The sequence below is a fragment of the Pan paniscus genome, chromosome 7 (genome assembly GCF_029289425.2).
Source record: "Pan paniscus chromosome 7, NHGRI_mPanPan1-v2.0_pri, whole genome shotgun sequence".
Classification (NCBI taxonomy): domain Eukaryota; kingdom Metazoa; phylum Chordata; class Mammalia; order Primates; family Hominidae; genus Pan; species Pan paniscus.
Window position 1 is genome coordinate 18,804,094 of NC_073256.2, and position 12,614 is coordinate 18,816,707.

The 12,614-nt window shown below is 37.4% G+C and overlaps 1 protein-coding gene across 2 annotated transcripts in view; it reads right to left on the reverse strand.

The window, feature by feature from the left end:
* CSMD1 (CUB and Sushi multiple domains 1) overlaps positions 1–12,614 on the reverse strand; it is a 2,070,470-nt gene that overhangs the window by 1,070,747 nt on the left and 987,109 nt on the right. For both annotated transcript variants that reach the window (XM_034966977.3, XM_034966976.3), the window contains exon 5: positions 885–1,092. In XM_034966977.3, coding sequence (XP_034822868.1) covers positions 885–1,092 — 208 coding nt within the window. The remainder of the gene's footprint in view (positions 1–884; positions 1,093–12,614) is intronic.

Below are 12,614 nucleotides of genomic sequence, written 5' to 3' on the forward strand. Positions count from 1 at the left end.
CTCATAAATGGCCAACATTTCCTCTGTGTGTACCTGAGTATCAACATACCTATTCTTGTTTAGTCATATTTCAAGATCTAAAACAGATAACTGAAGCAGTTTGAAAGTGTTCAGATTTAAAATAATAAAAACAATAACACAATTTAACATGCAACAAATGACTTAATTCAAGATAGAAATTAAGGCCTTAAACATCTATGCTATGCTTTTAAGTCTCTCAAATTGCACTTATGGACACAAACGATACTGTTCTTGCAATCACGACCATCACTCCTAAATAGGCGGTACTTCATTAGATCTTGTTTTCCTTTGTCTCTACCAGGGTACACACCAGAGAACTGATCATCTTGTGGTTAATTTTATATATATATTGGCCTAAGACGTGTGTTAAGTTATTTTGCCTTTGAGGATCTTGTAGCCACGGGCACTTCCCCACAGGTGGCTACAAAATGTGGTACACAGTCTTCACGAAGAAAAAGGAACGGGCAATCATATATCTGCAGCAGTCTGTCAATTCTCGCTAACGTGAGATAAAAGAAAATACACAATCTAAAAATCTCTTTTCAAAGTGAAACAGCTCCAGACCAAAAACAAAACTAACTCACCTTACTTAGTTGCTTTAGAACAGTCCAAAAATGAGAGCACTGTAAGTTCAAGCACACAGATAACTTCCCGAGCTCCAAACACCAGCACAAAGACATCTTAGAAACTTTGAAATTACTCACAGTAAAGGTAACTTTTCCAGAGCCAAAAGAGCAAGGCAAAAAAAGGAACACACATGCTTGCCCATGAACGTCCAGAGACAAGCAATTCTTGAAGCTCGTTGGGGGGAAAACGGGGGAAACACACCTGTATCCTTTGTGGCATCTCTTCCCGGGACTTACCATATGGATGGAGCTTCCGTGCCACTGATCTCTAAGAAATCATATCCTTCTTCCAGCTGAAAGTCAGTGAAGACCAGCGCAATGGTGTCCCCGGGCTCAGCCAGAATGGTCCAGGTGCAGTCCGCGTTGTTCTCGTACTCTGAAGGGAAGTGCGGGCTGGAGATGGAGCTGCTGGTCCCGCGTAAGGTTCCTCCGCAGGCTCCCTCAGCTGCAGGGGCAGAAGCAGAAAGAAAGCATCACATTTCAGGATGGTTTTCATACACGAGTGTGTCCACCAAGTGTCACTCTTGATCAGCGACAAATATTTTCTGAACCCAAAATTGAGACACTCAATCTGAAAAAGAATCTTTTGGTATGTTAATGAGTTCTATGAAAAGGCTTACAAGACTCTAACATTTAAATTGTCTTATTAATTGAATGGCCATTGTGGGAAAGATGGAAACGGTGGCTTTTCTAAAACATGGAAAGTGTAGTTGCCATGTACCTGACACTGATAAGCAGCCTAACAAGATTTTCAGAGATTTTCTCTGAATCCTGGAAGATGACACTATGTAAGCAACATTTTGAGACTTAAAAACATGTCGGCATTTATTCATGGATACCTGGCTTTGAGAATACTGTGCTCTTAAAAGAAATGGTTGCCTTAAATTTATTTTCCATAAATTTGGGATTAATTAGGGTTTTGAATTTCGGATAGCTATTGAATAACATAAAAGAGGCACATCACCTCATAAAAAGGTTCTGAGTAGAAAACAGTTGCATGAAACTTAAAATGGAATATCTTAGAAAAGTGATAAGTGAAAGGCCAGTAAAGATAAAAGTGCATTTAAAATACAAACTAACAATTAAAAAATTATTGGTTAGAAAGGAAACAGATCTTGGAAAGTTTGCTATAGAGTAAAAAAGCTTCTTTGTTACATTCATTTTATCTATTACAAAATATTATATGCATTTTAAACTATATATAGTTGATATATATAACATATAAACTATATGGTAGTTTATATATAAATAACAAACTATATGGTAGTTTATATATAAATAACATAAACTATATGATAGTTTATATATAAATAACATAAACTATATGAGTTTATATATAAATAACATACAAACTATATGATACTTTATATACTATATATAGCTATGTTATATATATAAACTACATATATGAGAGAGAAGTATTTTAAAATAACAAGTTTTAAAGCATGTTTTTTAAAATTTCTTCCTTCCCTCCTTTCTTTCTTCCTTTTCTTTCTTCTTTTTCTTTCTTTCCTCAAATACTTCCTATCCATAATATATATTTAACAGTCATTAATTCTGATACTGCAATGTGGATGATATGTAAAAGTCAGTCTGTTACCAAGATGCGGGGAGTTTGCTGTAAGCAGAGGTTGTGTGACCGGCCTGAGCTCTTACAAAGTGCATATCTTCGACCCTACCCACCCTCTCTCCACCAAAATTATACCAAAGTGAGAGGAATTGACCTCCTTTTATTAACTCTTCCCAAGTTGCAAGTTCCAATATTTCTTTCATCTTTCAGCGATGTTCGTTTTATTTTGGCAGGATCTAAGCCTCACAAAAATGTCAAAATAGAACCCATGCTGTCGGCAACAGTAAGAGGGTGATATAGGTCCCTTCAAATTAGCTGCCTTCAGTTTACTCAGAAGAATGCCAGGGGCATAGGGGTAGTTGACAGCACACGGTTTTTGTTCCCAGAGTTTGGAGTATTGCATTTTCCATCCTTCCTACGGGATGCCAGGCTGGTCTACACACTAGGCATTCTCATGCTGTTTATGTCAACTAATGCTAATGGCAGCTTTAGAATGGATGTCTTTGAGAGGTACACTTGGAGGAAAATTACTACCTTCAAGTATGAACGAAATCAAGACTACGTGAGGGATGGGTGTTCTCATGTTTTAATAGTTAGTCAGTCTGTGACGCCCATCCAAAGCACGTGACGTTGTGGAAAGGGCTGCCCATGTTTTGTAGGACATCTCAGGAAACTCATTTTTTAGATCCCAAATTTATTTTAAGATTAATGATTATTAAGTGCACAGATTATAAAAATTATGCTACCACAGTAGTGTTTCCTTTTAAAAGTGTAAAACTGAACACGAATAAAAATAACTGTGTGTATACTGCAATCTGAAAAGTGCAAAAGTACTTCCGGTGCCCACTACCAAATGTCTCTCCTGCCCCACGCCCTCCGTGGGCACCACTATGCAAGCACACACACTTCCCTGGTCAACTGAGAACCAGCTGCACAACTGCCCAGCTCGCCACAGTTTTTATTACATTCTTGGGAACAGCCAAATGTCTGTCCTGCCCCCCACCCTCCGTGGGCACCACTGTGCAAGCACACATACTTCCCTGGTCAACTGAGAACCAGCTGCACAACTGCTCAGCTCGCCACAGTTTTTATTACACTCTTGGGAACAGCTACTGGGAATGTGATCATACATATACAGTTCCCTGTCAAAATTGTATTTTTGAAAATACAGATAAAAATCAGTACCATATAAAAATAAGAGGAAGAACATATTCCAGCCATGAGGAAAAATATACTGGCTACTACTGAGATTCAGACATTGTGCAGAATTCAGCTCTAAGCCCCTTGGGTTGGGATAATGGTGAATTAGGTTAACAACTAAAAGTGACTCATACTCTACGTTGTTTTTCTTTAAACCCAAATATAAATATCTCCTTCATAAAGGGATGAGGTAAACAGGATCACTAGAGACAGATATTTGCTTTTATTATTGATTAAATAACTCTATATAAACATATCACACACATAAATATTTCCAGAGTAATAATTGTTTTTCATGTATAAATATATCATATAATTTTATTTAATATTTAGATTTTATTCTTTTCTCTGAATTCATTATATACTACAAAAGTTAAGTCATCTCAATGTAAAAACAGATGCAGAAGAAAAGAGTTCTAATACCTTTATTACCTAAGAAGATAAAATATCATAGATGTGTGGAATTAAAAGAAAATTATCAAAGTCCACGTTACCAAAATGATGTAGTTGAAAGATTAATGACATATTAATTGAAATCCAACTGCTGAAACTACATACATTCTTCATAATTCACCTTGTTGGCAAGAAATCCCCCCTTTCAATGTTTCAGAGGGGAAAATTAAAAAAGGAAAAAAAAACTGACATCAAATGATTACGAATTTTTGTCATGGCAATCAATGAGCTGAATCACTTTCTGTTATTTAAAAAGCTTTGAAATAGTCGTATTTATGTGCATGGTATAGAATAAACATAGAATACAAGTGTATAGAATAAGAAGCTTAACCGATTCTTCTGGGAAAACCTCTCAGTAACCTTGACCAGAAGTGAATTTAAACCTATCTGACAGGAGTGTTTACAGGCAGCCAACATAACAGGGACACCAGCCATAGCTCCAGGACAGAGTCCAGGGCCCCCACCCTGCAGCCATTAGCCCCCTGCTTTCTCCACTGCTGGAAGGTTCGATGACCTGCAGAAGGTGTCTAGGGAGTTTGTAGGGCTCCGGGTAGTGGATATGAGTTAACTGGTAAAAGAGTGTTCTTTTTTATTTTAACAGCTGATAGAACTGTGCTGGTGCCCAACCCTGAGTACCAGCCCTGATCAAATGAGCATACCTCACTGCCATGCAGTTTCCTTCTATTTAAAATGCCAGTGGTTGAGCTAGATAAACTGCAATGTTATGTCCCTGTCTAATATTTGGGTCCCCTGAGTCTAAGATCTTAGACCCTTACTATCTACATTTTCCTAGAATTTCCCTTGATGAATGAGTGGATCATGGAGACCCATAGTTCACTGGGCCAGCATGAGTACTATGCTCACTGAATCCAGGTAAGACCAGAGCACTGACTGCAGCAGACAAGTGGTGAAATTTAAGGGTAACTTTGTTGGGAAAGGAGTAGATGACATAAAGAAGGCAAAATAGAAAAGTCAAATAAAATGAAGAAAAAAACAATTAAGGTAGCACAGAGGAAAAAAAAAATTCCCACTCATCTGACAAAGGGCTAATATCCAGAATCTACAATGAACTCAAACAAATTTACAAGAAAAAAACTAACAACCCCATCAAAAAGTGGGCGAGGGACATGAACAGACACTTCTCAAAAGAAGACATTTATGCAGCCAAAAAACACATGAAAAAATGCTCATCATCAGTGGCCATCAGAGAAATGCAAATCAAAACCACTATGAGATATCATCTCACACCAGTTAGAATGGCAATCATTCAAAAGTCAGGAAACAACAGGTGCTGGAGAGGATGTGGAGAAATAGGAACACTTTTACACTGTTGGTGGGACTGTAAACTAGTTCAACCATTGTGGAAGTCAGTGTGGCGATTCCTCAGGGATCTAGAACTAGAAATACCATTTGACCCAGCCATCCCATTACTGGGTATATACCCAAAGGACTATAAATCATGCTGCTATAAAGACACATGCACACGTATGTTTATTGCGGCATTATTCACAATAGCAAAGACTTGGAACCAACCCAAATGTCCAACAACGATGGACTGGATTAAGAAAATGTGGCTCATATACACCATGGAATACTATGCAGCCATAAAAAATGATGAGTTCATGTCCTTTGTAGGGACATGGATGAAACTGGAAACCATCATTCTCAGTAAGCTATTGCAAGAACAAAAAACCAAACACCGCATATTCTCACTCATAGGTGGGAATTGAACAATGAGATCACATGGACACAGGAAGGGGAATATCACACTCTGGGGACTGTGGTGGGGAGGGGGGAGGGGGGAGGGAGAGCATTGGGAGATATACCTAATGCTAGATGATGAGTTAGTGGGTGCAGCGCACCAGCATGGCACATGTATACATATGTAACTAACCTGCACAATGTGCACATGTACCCTAAAACTTAAAGTATAATAATAAAAAAAAAGATTGACTTTCTAAACAAACAAACAAACAAACAAACAAAATTCCCAAACCTTATCACTATTGCGTTTCTTCAGTAGATATGTTAATGTCCATATAATATTCTGGAATGAGTTACAGTTAGAATCAGGCCAGAATAATACATGCAAGATATATTAGAATTCTTTGTATAGCACTCCACATAAAATATAGTAGAAGATTATTAAGATAATGTGATTGATAAATTGAATAGTATACATACAAGACAAACAAAAAAACTTCACGGTACTCATTGGATAAAATGCTTAAATCACAGAAAATCTTTAGTACAGAATGAGGCAAAATTAGTGTTGGTGCTTGTAAGTGTGTGTGTGTGTGTGCATGAGTGTACATGTGTTTGTATGTATGTATGTGTTTGTGTTTGAAAGCACCTCCTATAGTGCTGTAAGTATTTCTCTAACAAAACTTTTTAACTCTTAATTTCTCCACTATTTTTGTAAGGGATTTTACTTTCTAAACAGCAACATTTTAAACATAATAGCATTTGAAGAAGAGCTACAGAACTACTATCTTTGATGAGCAAAACGTTTTCAAAAATAAATCAATTTGTTTCCTCTTAGATCTACGAAGCTCTACAGGATGATCAATTTTATAAATAATGCCACAGAGGAAACAGTTTTCAAAGCCCATTTCGACTGAGAAAAATTAATTACTTAATTTTTGATATAATATTTACTTGTGAACTTATCTTCCAGTTTGGCTGCTAAAGATATTAAATTGCTCCCACATATCGCTAAAGGATAAAAGCTTTGCTGACAGAAATGGGAACCATTATCCCTGCAGTGTGGAGTGTTACAAGGACCCAATATGATTAAATGTACATCATAAATGATGAGGGAAGAGACATTATTTAACAAAGTATACTGGAAGAACTGAATAGAAATTTTTAAAATATCAACTTAAAAATTCCCTCATACAAAATACCTGTTACACAAATTAAAATGTTTGAATATATTAAATATTGGGTAACTTGTTACATTAAAATATAATATATGGTCTCAAATTAAGCATTATCTCAACTAAACAGAAATTGTGAATGCTACTGAAGCAAAAATAACCTTATAAGTAAACCAATCTACCTGTTTAATTTTTTCAAAATAAATGTATACAAAGAAAAACAACACAATAAAAAAAATATTTGCAACAACACAGCAGGGGGATATTATTTATACTTACTTGATTTGCATTTTAAAAAACAAGATACAGGCTTGGCGTGGTGGCTCATGACTGTAGTCCCAACACTGGGAGCCCAAGGAGGGTGGATCAAGAGGTCAGGAGATCGAGACCATCCTGGCTAACATGGTGAAACCCCCAATCTACTGAAAACACATAAAAGTAGCTTGGCGTGGTGACGGGCACTTGTAACCCCAGCTACTCGGGAGGCTGAGGCAGGAGAATGGTGTGAACCTGGGAGGTGGAGCTTGCAGTGAGCCGAGACTGCCCTACTGCACTCCAGCCTGGGCAACAGAGCAAGACACTGTCTCAATAAACAAACAAACAAACAAACAAACAAATAAATAAATAGATAAGTAAATAACAAGACACAAACAGATACATGGGAAAAAAAGATTTTAAATGGCAATTTAAATAAGAGTGAATTCTAGAACAAACCAAAATTAAAAAACACAGGTGAAGTTTCACCCTTTCTTATTATGATAGGCATTCAAATTAAAACAACACTGAAATGCCTTCTAATATACATTAAAAAGATAAATTCTGAAAATACATAAATATGAAGAGTAAAACTGATCTAGTTGTATGTTCCTAATATCAACATGCATTAACATAGTGCTTCAGGCGATTTACCAACACAGGCGAGTGACACTGAGAGGGCTCATATTACCGAGCAAATTACCCGACTTAGGGTCTGATGTCCATTGAGTATATTGTACGTGTCTGATATTCTACACCAAGGTCATTATGTGAACTATTTAGTTTAATCACATCCAAAACGTGTGATAAAATGTTTGTTTTTGTTCCTCTTTCACAGCTACCAAAAGAGAAATGTTTTTCTTTTTTTAGAAAACAGAACAAAACAAAAAAACCATCAACTGGAAAACATTCAGAGACTCAGAAAATATATGACCAACTAAATAAAATTAAAATTAATCACTGTAAATACTCTATTGTAAAACAGAAAAAAGGGTATAATGTCTGATCTGTGAAAAAGCAGAACAAATTTATCTATGTTAAGCTGTATACATATGTATATTTCAACTTAACTATAAAGACTAAGAAATATAAACATTTTAATATAATTGTGGTATTATAGTAATATAATTGTTATGAGGGATTTAAAAACTCCTTCAATCTTTTGTCAAGAAATAGTTTAACATCTAGAAAACATCCCAGTAACATTCATGAATAATGAATGAAACTTGGGAATTCTCAATCATAGTAGGTGTAGAACTTTATGTGTTTCTGAGAGAGTATATCCACAAACAATATATTTAAAACATATTAGAGATGCTGTTGTTTTTGTTTTAAAATAAATTCTGCCATGAATTTTTTTTTAAAGGAAAGTCTATTTTACAGTAAAATAAAATGGCCTAATTTATCTATTATATATCTGGATTTTTGTTTTATATTCAGTAACAACGAAAACATAAAAATGAAGTAGTATTTTTAGCAACATAAATTGCTATTATAAACAAAACATATTTATTTGGGATTTTACTTCTTTCCTTCATTTTACCATTCTACAATATATTTTAGATTTCAATAAATTTGTGTATTAAATAGTTACTTTCTTTAAAAGATTCAGCTGGTTAGGTTACAAAGTTGACCTGGATGAGATTGGTGACTATTATCCTTTATTCTTTTTTTGTTTTGTTTTGTTTTTGAGATGGCATCTCACTCTGTTGCCCAGGCTGGAGTACAGTGGCGCCATGTCAGCTCACTGCAAGCTCCGCCTCCAGGGTTCACGCCATTCTCCTGCCTCAGCCTCCCGAGTAGCTGGGACTACAGGCGCCCGCCACCATGCCCAGCTAATTTTTTGTATTTTTAGTAGAGACAGAGTTTCACCGTGTTAGCCAGGATGGTCTCAATCTCCTGACCTCGTGATCTGCCAGCCTCAGCCTCCCTAGTGACTATTATTCTAAGTGAAGTACTCAGGAATGGAAAACCAAACATCCTATGTTCTCACTGATATGCGGGAGCCAAGCTATGAGGATGCAAAGGCATAGGAATGATATAATGGACTTTGGAGATTTGGGGGGAAGAGTGGGAGGGGGGAAAGGGGATAAAAGACAACATATATGGTGCAGTGCATACTGCTCAGGTGGTGGGTGCACCATCTCAGAAATCACCACTAAGGAACTTCCTTATGTAACCAAATACCATCTACACCCCAATAACTTACAGAAAATAAAATAAAATAATAAAAAAAGTTTCAAGCCTATAGACATTCTTTGTACTTGCAGAAAACGTAATGTAGGGGCAGGTCTGGCTCCTTGAATAGAGACACGTGGCCGGGTGGTCACTCCCTCTGCAACCAATTAGACACAGACAAAGTGCTTTGCAGGGCCACTGTCTCAACATGGTGGCCGACATGAACACTGAATTATCTCCAGTTTCAAATCATGTGGCGAGACACTTGCCTTTCTCAACGAATTGGCTCATTCTTTCTTTTCTGAATTGTCTTTTATTGTGTAAGGACATTCCACATGGGATTATAAGGTTTGCAGTCATAAATTAACTCTCGATTGAGAGAACATAGGGTGTCTCCCATGGATACTATATTTGGTGCTTTCTTCCCACTTCAAACAACAGAAGAACTTTCAAGACTCCCTCATTTGATTTGTTTCAGCTAAATATTTGGAAGTGAGTTATTGTATACAAGCAAACATTAAAATCAGAATAAATAGTGTCAGAATCTCATTTGCACTTGGCATTAATAGACCCACGACTGCTAGCATAAGCACTGTCTTTTAATTCCCTGGTCCCCATGAACAGGAGCTGGCTGCCAAAATCACTGGGAATTGGCTTAGAAGTTGACTTTGCAGAACCATGCATTTATGTTAATTAATTTATTCATTCAATACATACGAAAACTAATTCTCTACTAGAATGAGCAGAGAAGGGTTTTCTGAAAATACAATATTTAGGACAGATTTGAAAAAAAGGAACTATTCAAGGAATGAGCTGGAGGAAGAGCATTCCCAACAGATGGAACAGAAAGCGCCATGGCCGAGGAGACTTGATATTCACATATCAACCACAGATGATTTATGTACTGCAAATTCCCCATGACATTTTTGGGTGCATTCTCATGCAGTTGCTGAGAATTCCGGGACAGAAATATATTGACTTTGTGCGCAGGAGTAAGGATCATTCACCAACAGGATCATGACTCTGGAATAAACAAAAAATGAAAAGCATTTGGGAGGCTGAGATGGATGGATCACCTGAGGTCAGCAGGTTGAGGCCAGCCTGGCCAACATGGTGAAACCCTGTCTCTACTAAAAATACAAAAAATAGCTGACTGTGGTGGTCCATGCCTGTAATTCCAGCTCCTTGGGAGGCTGACGCTGAAGAATCGCTTGAACTTGGGAGGCAGAGGTTGCAGTGAGCCAAGATCACCCCACTGCACTTGGCCTGAGCGACAGAGTGAGGCCTTGCCTCAAAATAAATAAATAAATAAATAATGGCAATATTCTTGGGATGTTAGTTTTATTTATTATTGATCCTTCCCCTTGTCAAATCCATAGGTAAGGAAGAGAGGGAACAGCACTCGTTTATGTCCTTTTCCTTTTAATCTGCACATGCAGATGGCAATGTCAGAATATCTGATTTCTATAAAATGAAGTCCAGACTGGAACCAGAAGGAACTCACCACTATCTATTACGGCTTATATCACCATTCATATTTCTTTTGTCACTGAGAGAATCCAGGACTTTTCGTATTTTTTTTTTTTTTTTTTTTTTTTGAGATGGAGACTCGCTCTGTTGGCCAGGCTGGAGTGCAGTGGCATGATCTCGGCTCACTGCAAGCTCCGCCTCCTGGGTTCAAGCGATTCTCCTGCCTCAGACTCCCGAGTAGCTGGGACTACAGGCACACACTACCACACCCGGCTAATTTGTGTGCGTGTGTGTGTGTGTGTGTGTGTGTTTAGTAGAGACGGGGTTTCACCGTGTTAGCCAGGATGGTCTCGATCTCCTCACCTCGTGATCCAGCCACCTCGGCCTCCCAAAGTGTTGGAATTACAGGTGTCAGCCACCGAGCCTGGCCACGACTTTTACTATTTCTCAGTGAAATCAAGCACTGATGCCCACTTTCATAGAACATGCCTTCTATATATTTTCTATTCAAAGCTGTGAACTACTCAAATCACCACTCATAATAAAACCAAAGCTTACCAGGCCCTGAAAGGCATTATGTGAGCTGGAATCTTGGCTTCTCCTCTTCCTCATCCTCCACCTCCTTTGGCTCCCATTTCCTCTTTTCCTCACTGGGTCTAGCCACACTGCTTCCTGGGGCCAGGGCACCTATGTTCCTGCCCTAAGGCCTTTGCAATGACCACCTGCCTGAGAAGCGCATCTCCCTGTCTGACTTCAGAGCCCCTCACAAGGCACTTTCCTGCCCGCCCTCTCTGGCCACCATATTTAAACGAGCACTCACCTAGATTACTTCCCACCTCTCCATCCTGTATGCTTACCTCTCGGTGCTTGCTGACTGCAAAGCAATGGAATGCAAGCTTTATGAGCCTGTTCTTGCACTTGCGTGCACCTGTTCCTAGGAGGCGGCCTGATAGAAGTATTCTTTCTTCCTCTTTTTTTTTTCATGCAGTGAATGAAAATTGAATGACTCTGGCTTTCCTACAGTTATATCAGTTGCAAACAAGCCTCTATTCAGTTGTCTTTAACAACTGTTGGGACTATGACAAAATGTATTTAGGGGGCTACGCACGGAATCAAACCATATCCTCTCTAAGAATCGAAGAAGAAAAGTTTATTTAGTTATAGAGATCTGTGGCTTTCTTAAGAATGACTTTTTTAAAAAAGTAGTCTATAAGAACTGCCTCAAGAACTCTTAGTAGAGCGAAATTTCAGATAAAAATTAATTACCAAAAAGAACGATTCATAATTGTAGCAATCCATAAGGGGTTTATTTGTGTGTTTTTGCTTTGCTTGTTTTCAGCAAGCAGGAAAACCACAAGTCCAGGAGGTTTTTTCTTTGTTTTTAAACTCACCAGAGCTGCATGAAATGAAGTCAAGGCAGGCAGAGAAAACAAAATAGTTACAGCAAAACATTTTAAAAGGACAAATATGAGCAAGTTGCAGGGCAGCTGGAAAAATTAGTTCAAGTTTCATCATTAACTGAAAAACCACATATACAATATAAAATGTATTAAAATATGTAATTATTAAAACAAATACAGTTATTCTGTTCAATTTTTAGGTGATCTATTAATATAATGGAAGCTCCTTTTATTCCATGGATACTAATAAGCATTAAAATATATCAAAGTTTTCAGACAGTAATATGTATTATATGATTTTTTTATTTGGAATCTGAAATTTGGTGACAGAATTAAATAAATGCTATTTAAAATGTCAGCTCTCCCTTGTTTACACATGATGCAGAACAAAACTTGAAGTTATTGTTGAAAGTTGCAGATAAATACTTGATTGTTAAACTTAGCACACAACACATGATTCAGTATTTTCTTTCTTTTTTTCTTTTCGTTTTTTTTTTTGTTTGTTTTTTGTTTTTTGTTTTTTTTTGAGACAGGGTCTCGCTCTGTCACCCAGGCTGGAGTG